Source organism: Martes martes, assembly GCF_963455335.1.
Source record: "Martes martes genome assembly, chromosome: 13".
In the NCBI taxonomy this organism is placed as follows: Eukaryota; Metazoa; Chordata; class Mammalia; order Carnivora; family Mustelidae; genus Martes; species Martes martes.
In genome coordinates this window covers 57,849,028-57,863,145 of record NC_137901.1, presented here as the reverse complement: position 1 = coordinate 57,863,145, position 14,118 = coordinate 57,849,028, and the positions used below count along the sequence as shown (strand labels likewise).

Genomic DNA, 14,118 nt, shown 5'->3' with positions numbered 1-14,118 from the left:
CCTCAAGAATAAGCTCTTTGAATTTCCTTCCAGACCTTTTCAATAAAAATAAAACTGCACATCTATGTAAATATCATTCAACCCAAGCAAATGCAATAATGTTCTATACACCTACTACATCTATACTGACACTAGTCTATACACATAAAATATACTTATATTCTTTAAAGTCTCTTAAAGTCAAAGATTCTGTGATAAACATGAACTTTCCTGCATGTCAACTTACCAACGCAATCACAGCACTCATCCCAAAGGGTCCCAAGACACAACATACACTCTTTGCAGCAGGAACAATTTCCTTCTCCAGGTCGGCACTGGCAGAGCTCCTGAAAATAAGACAGATGTTCAAACTTAAAATTTCAAACATCTATGTTTAAAATTGTTATTTTTTTACAGCAAAATTCCCATATTTGCATTTATAGTAATCTACTCTTCACACAGGTTTTTTAAAAGATCATTAACTGTTTGTAGGAACATAAATATCTACATCAAGCAGATTTAGATTTTCTTTTGGACGTACTCAGTTATCTATTTTGGATGCTTGTACCTTATTTTGAAACAGAGAAAACATTTAACTTTATAACCTGTAACTTTACCCCCTAAACTACCTTGAAAAATAGTTCAGTACAAGCACAAAACCTGCTTTTCAGTTATTAAATTCATTGTCCAAATTAAATGAAGAGCCAGCTTGTAGTGGGAGCTGTGGTTTCTCAATATGTGGAATATGAATAAATGCATCTTGCCAAAACTGCTATTTTTACTGACCTACAACATATTAAAGCAGTGTGCTTGGTGTGGTAGACTATTTAAAAGAAGGGAGCAATTATAGCCTCCCTGTGTCCACCCACCCTCTTTGCAATGTAACTTTGCAGCTCTTCTGATCAAGGGACAGTGCCTATTTTCACCCTAGCTTTAATCAGCAGAATTTGGTGGAAGTGACATCATGTCATTTCTGAGTCTGGGTCTCCACAGCATTGAGTGCTCTCCCTCCTCTTCCTCTGAGAACTTCTCCCAGCTGCCATGTGTAAGCCTGGGAGAAGGCCACATGGGCAAGTTGGTCCACTTGAAGCCATCCTATCTCATCTAGCCTCCAACCAACCAGCAGCTGACAATAGACACAGAATGAGCCTAGAAAAACCATATAGTCGATAGAGGCCCAGACTGCCAACCTACAGAAACAAGAGCTAAAAAAAAAAAAAGGTTATTGTTTAAAGCCACTAAACTTTGCTTTCTAAATGAGGCTTCAGGGTAATTCCTTTAGTTCCTTCCACCAGCCAGCCAATCCTCAACAAAGCCAACTTAAAGGGAAATTCTGGAGCCACCATTGCTTACTCAGCTTTCCTTGGGTTATGAGATACCATACACATTTTTAAAAACTTAAAACACAGTACATAATATTTATCCCTATTAAGTTTATCTTATTACATTTCTAGACTACTGGAGTCATTCCAACATTTTAGTATGACATGACTTTTTGCAACACTGATACTTAATTCCTTGTTTCTTCTTCTCCAAAAGTCCCTTAGCTATTTCACAGCACTTTTGAGAATCAACAGTTGTGCCATTTTCTAACTAACTCATGAGTTTCATGTCAGCGTATAACCTGTATCCTGATGATATATGCAAGCAGAAATATTTTAGTACTTTGGAACTCTGTCTAGTCAGGCTGAATTCATGTACTGTAGAACTTAGGTAACTTTGCTAGGTCTCTTAGAAAGAGAGGGACTAGAGGGGCAGGGACCTACTGAGAAGTACAGATGCTCAATCATAAAACTGGTGATGCTTAATTCAGACAAGCTCAAATTTACTTGGAAACCTAGAAAATCAGAGTTGCCAAAGATATACTTTGTGACTTGTTTCTCCATAAAAATCTGTCCTATCTTTGGAATGAGAGAACATTTTTTTAGTATGTTTTTTTAAAATACCATCAGAGTTAAGGATATTGATACTTACTGTTTTTTAGTTTTAAGGCTGCCACTTAGTCACAAGAAATAAAGCTTCTTTTAAATTTTAATTTACACTATACATAGAAAATAACCTTTTACTCTCTTAGTTGCTTGTATTTACATGATCTATTTAGCTCAGGAGAAGCAAATTAGAAAGTAACAAATTTACTCAAAGAATATATCTCTCCTTTTTCTATCTATGGAAGCTTCCAAATAATAGCTTATTAAATGAATGATTACATATCATATTAAATAATTTGAAAATGAATGTCAATGTAATGGCTTCTAGTCTGAGTCATTAAAGCATTCATTATGTCTTTTTACTGTCAGGGATCTGCAAGGTGTTTCAAATTGGAATGAAAGGGTGGTGATACCTTAAGATTACTGAGAACTAATGGAAGGTTAAAACTAAGACTACTTAACAGCTGCTTCAACTTGCCTGGATTATGTAGCCCTCAAGATTAAATCTATTTCACACCCTCTTAATAGACACCTGTACTTTTACATGTCAGTACGATGAAATAACGTACCCTAGTAATATGCTTAATGATTTATAATTTACTGATAGGATATAAAGGGAGAAGCTATAAGAAACCAAGATATGAGGGAAATAACTTGAAGATGAGCTTTATTACTGCACTATTAAAATAATAAAAATCCAGGGGCGCCTGGGTGGCTCAGTGGGTTAAGCCACTGCCTTCGGCTCAGGTCATGATCTCAGGGTCCTGGGATCGAGTCCCGCATCGGGCTCTCTGCTCAGCAGGGAGCCTGCTTCCCTCTCTCTCTCTCTTTGCCCGCCTCTCTGCCTACTTGTGATCTCTCTCTCTCTCTCTCTCTGTCAAATAAATAAATAAATAAATCTTTAAAAAATAAAATAAAATAAAAATAAAAATCCAGGCGAAGACTTTCTTGGTAAAAATTACTGTGAAAACTGGTTGAATGCCACAGTAACAATATGCCAACTAATATTTTTCTTTCTTTCCATCTTACTACAGAAAAGACTGAAAAATCTTTGTCCTAATAAAATAAACAATCACATAAATTAAGACATTTACAGAGTAAATAAACCTAAAAATACACCAAATCTCTATTCTTCATAGGTCATATGAGCATTCTTTCCGGGAGATGGAAAAATAAGGAAAATGAGATCCTCAAATCAACTTTTTAGTCAGGATTTGTGCCTTTTCAATTTTCAGACACATAACTTCTCATTTTCCAGGGGAAAATTCCAGGCAAATTTAATATATGGAGTTTAGGATCTCAAAAACCTCACTGCAGATCAAGAGAGCAAAATACATGTAAAGCGTTTGCTTTATGACTATTGTTAAGAAAAAAATAGAAAGCAATGAATTTCCATGTGTAAATAATGATGAATAACAATCCTGTGTGGCTCACCAAGTAATTCACTCTTTTCTGCTCACTTTACACATGTCTCCCAAAATCACATTATTGAATGTTTGGTGATAAACATCTTTGGAAATGTACACTATAATTTTCTTGACAGCAAGAAAACTATGGTTAGGATGAATGTTTCTAAATATAAAAAGTACTTCTAATGTCCTTTGAACCTAAGGATTGGAATACAAAAGAAGAAAAAACCCAACTCAGTATGTAACTCTGTAATGTATCAAGGATCACAGAAAAACATTAAGATACCTCATTTAAATTAAGCAGAGGACTGACTGTGGCTCACTCATTTAAACCTCCAACTCCTGCTTCTGGCTCAGGTCATGATCTCAGGGTGGTCAGATGGAGCCCTGCATCATGCTCTGCGCTCAGCAGGGGGTCTACTTCTCTCTCTCTCCCTCTCCCACTCCCTCCCTCCCTCTCTCTCTCTCTGCTCTTTCCCCAGCTTGCATGCACATACCACCTCTCTCTAATAAATACATAAATCTTAAAAAAAATAAATAAAGCAGTCTTCTTCACTTGAAGAGAAACTTTTAACAGTTTTAGTTACAAAGACATAAATGAATCTTCAGTAACCAGAAAGGCTTTCCTAAAGAGGTTACAGTCAAGGTAACAGGTATACTTTTAAAAAAATTAAAGTATTTTTTAAATTATGAAATACTGAAAAACATATGCTAGAGTAGAAGGAACCCCCCCCCCCAAATCCACCCCCTTTGGTAAATTCCTACACTTTTCTAACAAAACCTTGACTGTATACTTTCCTGATCTAAAAAATAAGCATTTCCCTATTGTAAGAATCTGTTAACATAATTTATTAACTGCATAATAGTGTATTCTATGTACCAAAATTCAGAAATAGACCTTGAATCCTGATCCTTTCCACATCTTGTTCACTTTTTTTAAAATTTAAAATTGTGTTTTTTAAACGGCCGCCACAGGGGTGCGCTGGCGCTGCTCTACCCCCTGTAGCACCTCCAGCACCATGGGGCAGCGGCAGCTGGGGAGGCTGGTGGAACAGCACTAGGGCAGCTGCAGGGGGGCCTGGCCTGGCTTGTCAGACCCTGATACCCTGGATGACCCCACGTGGAGGTGTTGCTGTAGAAAATGCTTCCAGGGCACAGAAAGATGCAGACACAGATGAACATGGTTGGGCCCCCCAATTCCTGAGTGTCCCGCTTTCTTATTCTTTATCAAAAACTTGATCATTATTTTTCTCTACCTAAGTAGAAAATATGGTTGACTTGAGATGTGGAATTTTTCTGTTTGGACTGGCTATTTATATATTTTCCTAACCTTACATGACCAAACTTGAGTACTGCTAAGTTGGATGGAACATGTGATCACAGCCTAACTCAAAGTTCACAGAAGTCCAAAATAAAGACTGATTCAATACTTCCACTTGTTTACTGCTATTACCTCCCCTAAAGTTCCTAAGTAGGTTTTATATAACACTAAATGGCACTGTGCTAAGCATTTTATATGCATTATCTTGACTCTAATAAAGGCCCTTTCAAGGCAGTTATTACCCTCATTTTTCAAATAGAATTATAAAATTTGTACATCATTCAGTAAGGGGCTGAGATCTGACCCCAGTTTTGGTTAGATATTCTTGTTTTTCAAACACTGGAATGAGAAATATAAAGCTTATTTCTTATTAACTTAGCATTTCAATAATTATAGTTATTACTTTCTTAGAGAGAATGAACCCATAATTAAACCTAAACAATCCTCTAAGTCGTTCAGTCAAAGGCATTATTATATCTTTCACTCTCTACCTGAATACAATTAGAAGTACTATTGCCCAAGTTTAATCATTGTTTATAAAGGTAAAATAAGTATCATTGGCAAAGAGTTGCAAAACCAGTGAGTTAGAATTTAATACTTAATTCTTTCATTGCTTCAGCCAGTTAATGACCACATCATCTGCTTCTCAAGTCTCAGAGAAAGTGTTGATGTTGCTCCTGAGACAGTTGAGAAGGCTGAGAAGTAGTAGGTTAGTGATTTGTCTGAGTTCCTGCAACCGGGGCTGTGACATCAGGTCTTCTGACTCAAAGCTATTCTACCAGAACTGCTCTTGCATGCTAGTCAGAGTAACAGGGAATAAGACATCTGTTCTCTGAGTGAAGTACTATGCTAGGTGTTCGTAAAGTAATCACATTGTTCAATAAACTTATGATGGAAAAAATCAAAACTTTATACTAAAGGAGAAACAGAAATTTTTATATCTGGGTTTTCCTAACATGGACCAGCATGAATATTCAGAATTTGGCAAGCTGCTTTAAAAGCTTCTATGAAATGAAAATCTGGCAGGATGAAAAGTTTTAGGGAGAATCTAATAATTTAAAACATTATTACATTTGTATTAGAAAAATCTTGAATATCTCAGAGAATTTCAAATCTCTGAATGCCCAAAGACAGAGATTTTACATAATTATTCAATCAAGACTCCATCATATCTATTGTTTATACAACTAAGTTTTGGTGAGATCTTAATCCTCTGCAAAATAAATTGGGGGGAAAGGGTGGGATTCTTCTAACTTTAAGAGTTAAAATTTGTTGGGACACCTGGGTGGCTCAGTCGCCTGACTGAGCTCAGTCAGCATCTGACTCTTGATTTTGGCTCAGGTCGTGATCTCAGGGTTATAAGAGGGAGTCCTATGATGGGCTCTGTGCTGGATGTGGAACCTGCTTAAGATTCTCTCTTCTGGGATGCCTGGGTGGCTCAGTAGGTTAAGCATCTACCTTCAGCTCAGGTCATGATCTCAGGGTCCTGGGATCAAGTCCTGCATCAGGCTCCTTGCTCAGCAGGGAGCCTGCTTCTCCCTCCCCCTGCTTGTGCTCTCTCTCTCTGACAAATAAATACAGTCTTATAAAAAAATAAAAAATAAAAAATCCTCCCTTAGCCCCTTCCCCTCTCCTTGCACTCTCTCTTTAAAAAAAAAAAAAAAAGTTAAAATTTATTTTATAAATTCCAAATTTCCAGGCCAGCAATGGAAGACTAATAACTTAAGGAGAATCTTATTTATATTTCAATGTTTGGGTACTGATAAATATTTCCATTCTCTAACCATTGCCAAGATCTAGAAATTAAATTGTTAGTTAAAACCGGGAAACATCACTGAAAAGAACATGATAGTCTAGTAGACAGGAAATGACTTGGGTTTACAGGATCTAGATTCTGTCCTAACCCATAAACTATAGTGTGTCACAGTGGTTCTCCATGTTTCAGTCATAAAAAGGGGATGGTACTGCTGGATTTTCCCTTACAGGCTTTGGTATCCAAGTGAGCTAATAGCTATCAAGGAGCTTTGGTGACCCAGCAGACCCGCTCCTAGGTATTTACTCAAGAGATATGAAAACATATGCCCACACAAAGACCTATAAGTGAAAGTAAATACCAACTTTATTCATAATCACCAAAAACCCAATGTCCATCCACTAGTGAATGAAAAAACAAATGTGGCACATCCACACAATGAAATACTACTCAACGATAACCTGATACATCCAAGGGATTTATCTCAGAGGCATTATACAAAATGAAAGAAGCCAGGCAGACACAAATGCCTCAAACAGCACAATTCTACTCAAAAGACATTCTGAAAAAGGCAAAACCGTAAGGAAAAAAACGAAATCAGTGGTTAACAAGTGCTGAGTCTGGGAAGGGGGCTAGTTTTTACTATAAAGAGACAGAAGAGGACTATTAAGGGAAACTGTTCCCTGTCTTGACTGTGGTAGTGGTTACACAGAAGAATATGTTTGTCCAAAACCACAGAGAGTGAACTGTATTGTATGTGAGTCATACCGCAATATATCTGGCCCAAAAAAAGTGCCCTGGGAGATAAGAGAATACTTTATTTCACCTTTGAAAGACGAGTATGGTACACTGTGGCCCGTAAATTTATTATTTTGATAAACCTGAATTCAAAATATATACAAACCAGTACTGAAGAAAGCAATGCAGAAGACAGTTCTTCTAACTCTGAAAATGTGTTTCTCTATTTTACTTTTACGCTAAAGCTAAATTTCTCTAAACTAACATAATTTTCTTTTTACAAAGAAACCTAAAACAATACTAGTGAAAAATGCAGAACACAAAACTTATATATAATTGTTAAAAATCACCTAAACAGGGGTGTCTGGCTGGCTCGGCTGGTAGAGCATGTGACTCTTGGTCTTGGGGTCATACGTTTGAGCCCCACATTGGGTTCAGAGATAACTTAAAAATGAAAAAATCTTTTAAAAAATCACCTAAACATAGAATAAAAACCTAGAAAGAGCTATATCAAAGTATTAAGAGTAGTTTATGTTTAGTAAATAGCACTATGAATGATTCCTTTCCTTTTTCTACTTCAATGTATTTTTTTAATTTCCTCACAGAAAAAATTCCTATTTTGTGAGTATAAAATATTTTTATAATGGCAAGTAAACATTTGATTATTTAGCTACTATGACTTCTTTATCCAGTTTAATATTTGTACAATAAAACAACACTCAAAAACACCAACCAAGATTCTTAAACATTAAATTAAGCAAACTCCAAGTATTTAAAATATCTTGATCTTAACACCCTCCCCCAACAAGGAAGATGGCAGAGTAGGAGGATCCTAAGTTAACTCAATTTAACTAAGTTAACCTCATCCTAAGGATACAACTTAAGCATACAATCCTAAGGATAACACCCACATCGGTGTAAATAACCCAGAAAACAACCAAAGACTGGCAGAACAGACTTTCCACAGCTAAATATAGAGAAGAGGCCACACTGAAGAGAATAGGGAGGGTGGAAGATGCAGTGGGGAGCTAAATAGACCCATGAGACTATCTGCTAGAGGGAAGGATGCCATGGTGTGGAGAAGGGACAGAAACAGACCCTCATGCCAAGCACCCCAGGCACAGGGAACCCTCATGGGGAAGAAGAATCCTCAAAATATCTGGCTTTGAAAACATAATAATTTTGCGAGTTCTCACAATCAGTGGGGCTTAACACTTGGAACTTTAAAACCAGTGGGCTCAGCTCTAGAAAAGCCAAAAGGCATAAGAAACTGAGTCCCAGCCCTTAAAGTTACAGCATAGAAGCAGAGTGAAAGATGCCTGGGGTATAGAGAAGGGAGATTTGTTTACTAACCTCAGAGCTTGGATGCTGGGAGCCTTCTCCAGGAACAAAAGAGGTGGAGAGTGCAATTTGCCTGCCTACCCCCCAGCCTAGATACTCAGACACCTGAGAGGATACCCGCAGACCACAATACTCTCCACCTAGCTTGTATTTCCTGCAGATCTGCCCCTTCCAATATGCCCTTGGCCAGAGCCTATCCCCCCTACAGGGGGCAGCACCACTCCAAAGGGATTCCAGTCCCAGGAAAAAGGGAGATAACCTCACATCCATCAGGCTGAAGCCACAGTGAAATAAAACTAAAGCTTCTCAGGAGACAACACAGGGAAAACACCTTGCAGTTTGGTGCTACTGCGTTTCTGGCAAATGCCTGGTGTGACTCAACTCAAGCCCAAGACAGCCCCAGACTGGCCCCATAACAATACAGGAATCAAACCCTGCCCACAACAGGCAGAGAGAGCCACTGCAGACAACTGAAAGCAAAGTGGCTCAGCCACAACAGCAGAGCACAGGCAGCACCCATACAAGTCATCCCTGAAGCACCAAGTTCTGGTGAACAGGTGACATGACACTGGAGGGCACTACAGGACCTCTTCTTCATAAGGTTGCTACTTTCTAGAGTAGGAGACATAGCTGACCTTCCTAACACAGAAACAGACACAAGAGTTCATCAAAATGAGGAGACAGAAAAATATGTCTCGAGTGAAAAAAACAGGAAAAAAGATCACAGTAAGACAGCTAAATGAAACAGAGATAAGTAATACAGTTGATAGAGAATTTAAAGTAATCATCATAAAGATACCCACTGCACTCAAGAAAAGAGTGGAGGACCTCAGTGAAAACAGACAGAAACACAAAAAAGAGAAAACAACAAACATAAAGAACCAATCAATCAGAGATGAAGAACTCAGTAACTGAAATTTGAAATATATTAGAGGGAATAAAAAGTAAATTAGAGGAAGCAGAAGAACAGATCAGTGACCTGAAGGTCAGAGTAAAAGCAATCAAGCTGAACAGAATAGAGAAGAAATAATAACAAAATATGAAAATATGGGGTGCCTGGGTGGCTCAGTGGGTTAAAGCCCCTGCCTTCTGCTCCGGTCATGATCCCGGGGTCCTGGGATGGAGCCCCGCATCGTTGGGCTCTCTGCTCAGCAAGGAGCCTGCTTCCCCCTCTCTCTCTACCTGCCTCTGCCTACTTGTGATCTCTGTCTGTCAAATAAATAAATAAAACCTTAAAAAAAATTTTTTTTAAAAATGAAAATAGAGTAAGGGAATTCAGTGACCCCATCAAGGGTTAGAACATTCACATTACAGGGATCCCAGAAGGAGAAGATAGAGAAAAGGGGACAGAAAATTTATTCAAGAAATAATATTTTGAAAACTTTCCAAGTCTGGGGAAGAAACCGAAATCTAGATGCAGGAAACACAGAGCGCTCCCAACACAATCAACCCAAAGCAGTTCCACACCAAGACACATAGTAAATAAAATGGCAAAAAGTAGATATAAAGAAAGAATTTTAAAAGCAGCAAGAGAGAAAAGAAAACAGTTATACACAAGGGAAACCCTGTAAGGCTATAAGCTGATTTTTTAGCAGAAACTTTACAAGCCAGAAGAGAGTGGCATGCTATATATTCAAAGTGCTGAAAGAAAAAGAAAAACCTGCAACCAAGAATACTCTATCTAGCCAGGCTATCATTCAGAATACAAGGAGAGATAAAGAGTTTCCCAAACAAACAAAAGCCAAAGGAATTAATCACCAGGAAACCAGCCTTACAAGAAATGTTAAAGAGTACTTGCTGAGTGCAAAGACCATAAATGAGAGTAAGAAATGCAAGAAGTACAGAAGTAGTAAAGTTCAGCATAGCAATAAAAATCACCCAAGGATTCACAAAATGAAAGGATGAAAAGTATGATACCATATACCTAAAACATGGGAGGGGCAGACATTTAGTGCTTTTAGAATGAGTTCAAACTTAAGCAATCAACTTAATACAGACTGCTACATGCATGAGATGTCCTATATAAACCTAATGGTAAACACAAAAAACCAGTAACAGATATACCAAAGACCAAGAAGAGAATCCAAATATATTACTGAAGAAAGCCACCAAACTGTGAGAGAAGAGAGCAGGAAAAGAAAGGAATAGAGAAGAACTACAAAAACAACCATAAAACAAGAAACAAAATGGCAATAAATACATACCTACCAATAAATACTATGAATGTAAATGGACTAAATGCTCTAGTCAAAAGATACAGGGTGCTGGAATGGATAAAAAAGCAAGACCGATCTATATGCTGTCTACAAGACGCTCATTTCAGACCTAACGACATCTGCAGACTGGAAGTGAAAGTGGAAAACCATCTATCATGCAAATATAAGTGAAAAGAAAGCCAAGGTAGCAATACTTATATTGAACAAAATAGACTTTAAAACAAAGACTGTAATAAGAGACCAAACACACTATTTAATTATAAAGGGAACAATCCAACAAGAAGACAAAACAATTGTAAATATTTATGCATCCAATACAGGAGCACCCAAATATATAAAGCACCTAATAACAAACATAAAGGAAGTAATGAATGATAATACAATAACAGTAGGGGACTGTATCACCAAACTGACATCAACGGAGAGATAACTCGAACAGAAAATCAACCAGGAAACAGTGGCTTTGAACGACACATTGGACTGGATGGATCTAATACATATATTCAGAACTTTACATCTTAAAACAGCAGAATACAGATTCTTCTCAAGTGCACATGGAACATTCTCTAGAACACATCACCTACTAGGCCACAAAATAAGTCTCAACAAATGAAAAAAGTCTGAAGTCATATTATGCATCTTTTCCAATGAAAATGCTATGAAAACAGAAATCAAGTAAAATAAAAAAATCAGGAAAAAACATAAATACATGGAAGTTGAATAAAATGTTACTAAACAATGAATGGGTCAACAATGAAATCAAAGAGGAAATCAAAAAGTATATGGAGACAAATGAAAATACAATGATTAAAAATCTTTGGGATGCAGCAAAAGCTGTTCTAAGGGGGAAGTTTATAACAATGCAGGCCTACCTCAAGAAGCAAGAAAAATCTCAAACAATCTAAGCTTACACCGAAAGGAGTTCTCATATACTGTTTGTATAAGAGCAAACAAACCCCAAAATCAGTAGAAAGAAGGAAATAATAAAGACTAGAGCACAAATAAACAAAATAGAAAAAAAAAAAAATAGAACAGATCAATGAAACCAAGAGCTGGTTCTTTCAAAAGATCAGCAAAGTTGACAAACCTTTAGTCAGGTTCATTTAAAAAAAAGAGAGAGAGAGAAAGAGAGAAGACTCATATAAATAAAATCAGAAGTTAAAGATGAGAAATAACCAGCACCACACAACTACAAAGGATAAATACTGTTAAATATTTAATAAAATAGTATGAAAAATTTTATGCTAAAAACTGGGCAACCTAGAAGAGATGGATAAATTCATAGAAATACATAACCTCCCACACTGAAACAGGAAAAAACAGAAAATTTGAACAGATCATTTACCAGCAATGAAATTGAGCAAATAACAAAAAAATTACTAGCAAACAAAAGTCCAGGACCTGGTAACTCCACGGGTGAATTCTACCAAACATTTAAAGAAGAGTTAATACCAATTCTTCTCAAATTATTCCAAAAAATTAAAGAGGAAGGAAACCTTCTAAATTCATTCTATGAGGCCAGCATTACCCTGACACTAAAACCAAAGACACAACAAAATAAGAGAAATATAGGCAAGTATCTTGATGAACACAGATGCAAAATCCTCAACAAAATATTAGCAAACCAAACCCGAACATACATTTAAAAAATTATTTACCATGATCAAGTGGGATTTATTCCAGGGATGCAAGCCTGGTTCAATATTTACAAATTAATCAACATGACACATCACATCAATAAGAGAAAGAATAAAAACCACATGAGCATTTCAACAGATAGAGAAAAAGAATCTGACAAAGTATGACATCCATTCATGATAAAACGCTTCAACAAAGTAGGTCTAGAGGGAACATACCACAACATAATAAAGGCTATATATGAAAAACCCACAGCTAACATCACACTCACTGGTGGAAAACTGAGAGCCTTTCCCCTAAGATCAGGAACAAGACAAGGATGTCCACTCTCACCACTTTTATTCAACATAGTACTGGAAGTCCTAGTCACAGCAATCAGAGAGGAAAAAAATAAAAGACATCCAAATTGGTTAAGGAAAAAGCAAAACTTTCACTCTTTGCAGATGACATGACCCTATATATAGAAAACCCTAAAGATACCCCCCCAAAACTACTACAATTTATAAATGAATTCAGTAAGGTCATAAGATAAAAAATTGACATACAGAATTCCACTGCATTCCTATATACTACTAATGAAGTAGAAGAAAGAAAAATTAAGAAAACAATCCCATTTACAATTGCACCCAAAAGAATAAAACATCTAGGAATAAACTTAACCAAGGAGGTTAAAGACCAGTACTCCAAAAGCTATAAAACACTGATGAAAGAAACTGAAGAGTACACAAACAAATGGAAAGATATTCCATGTTCATGCACTGGGAGAACAAATATTATTAAACTTTCCATACTATCCAAAATAATCTACACATTTAATGCAATCCTTATCAAAATACCAATAGTATTTTTCACAAAACTAGAACAAATACTCTGAAAATTTGGATTGAACCACAAATGAGCCCAAACAGCCAAAGCAATCTTGAAAAAGAACAAAACTAGAGGTATCATAATCCCAGACTATAAGATATACCACAAAGGTGTAGTAATCAAAACAGTATGGTACTGGCACAAAAACAGACACAGAGACAATAGAACTGAACAGAGAACCCAGAAATTAGCCCACAATCCTATAGTCAATTAATCTTCAACAAATGAGGCAAGAATATGCAATGGGAAAAAGGCAGTTCCTTCAATAAACAGTGTTGGGAAAACTGGACAGCTACATGCAAAAGAATAAAACTAGACCATACCATACACAATAAGAAACTTAAAATGGATGAAAGACTTAAATGTGAGAGCTGAAACCATAAAAATCATAAAAGAGAGCAAAGGTAGTAATTTCTCTGACATTGGCTATAGTAAACTTTTTCTAGTTCGAGGCAAGGGAAACAAAAGCAAAAACAAACTACTGAGACTACATCAAAATAAAAAGTTTCTGCACAGCAAAGGAAACCATCAACAAAACAAAAAGGCAACCTAGTGAATGGGAGAAGATATTGCAAACGATATATCTGACAAAGGGTTAGTATCCAAATTATATAAAGAACTTACATAACTCAACACTAAGAATACCAATAATCTGATTTAAAAATGGACGGAAGACTTTTCTCTGAAGAAGACATACAGACTGCCAACAGACACATGAAGGGATGCTCAACATCACTAATCATCAGGGAAATGCAAATCAAAACTACAATGAGATAACATCTCATACTTGTCAGAATGGCTAAAAGCAAAAACACAAGAAACAAGTGTTGGCAAGAATGTGAGAAAAAGAAGAATCCTTGTATATGATTGGTGGGAATGCAAACTGTTACAGCCACTGTGGAAAACATTATAAAGGTTACCAAAAAAC

At 36.6% G+C, this 14,118-nt stretch overlaps 1 protein-coding gene across 2 annotated transcripts in view; it reads right to left on the bottom strand.

The window, feature by feature from the left end:
• Positions 1–14,118, bottom strand: part of TWSG1 (twisted gastrulation BMP signaling modulator 1) — a 67,549-nt gene that overhangs the window by 31,184 nt on the left and 22,247 nt on the right. For both annotated transcript variants that reach the window (XM_080821319.1, XM_080821318.1), the window contains exon 3: positions 227–326. In XM_080821319.1, the coding sequence (XP_080677445.1) occupies positions 227–326 (100 nt within the window). The remainder of the gene's footprint in view (positions 1–226; positions 327–14,118) is intronic.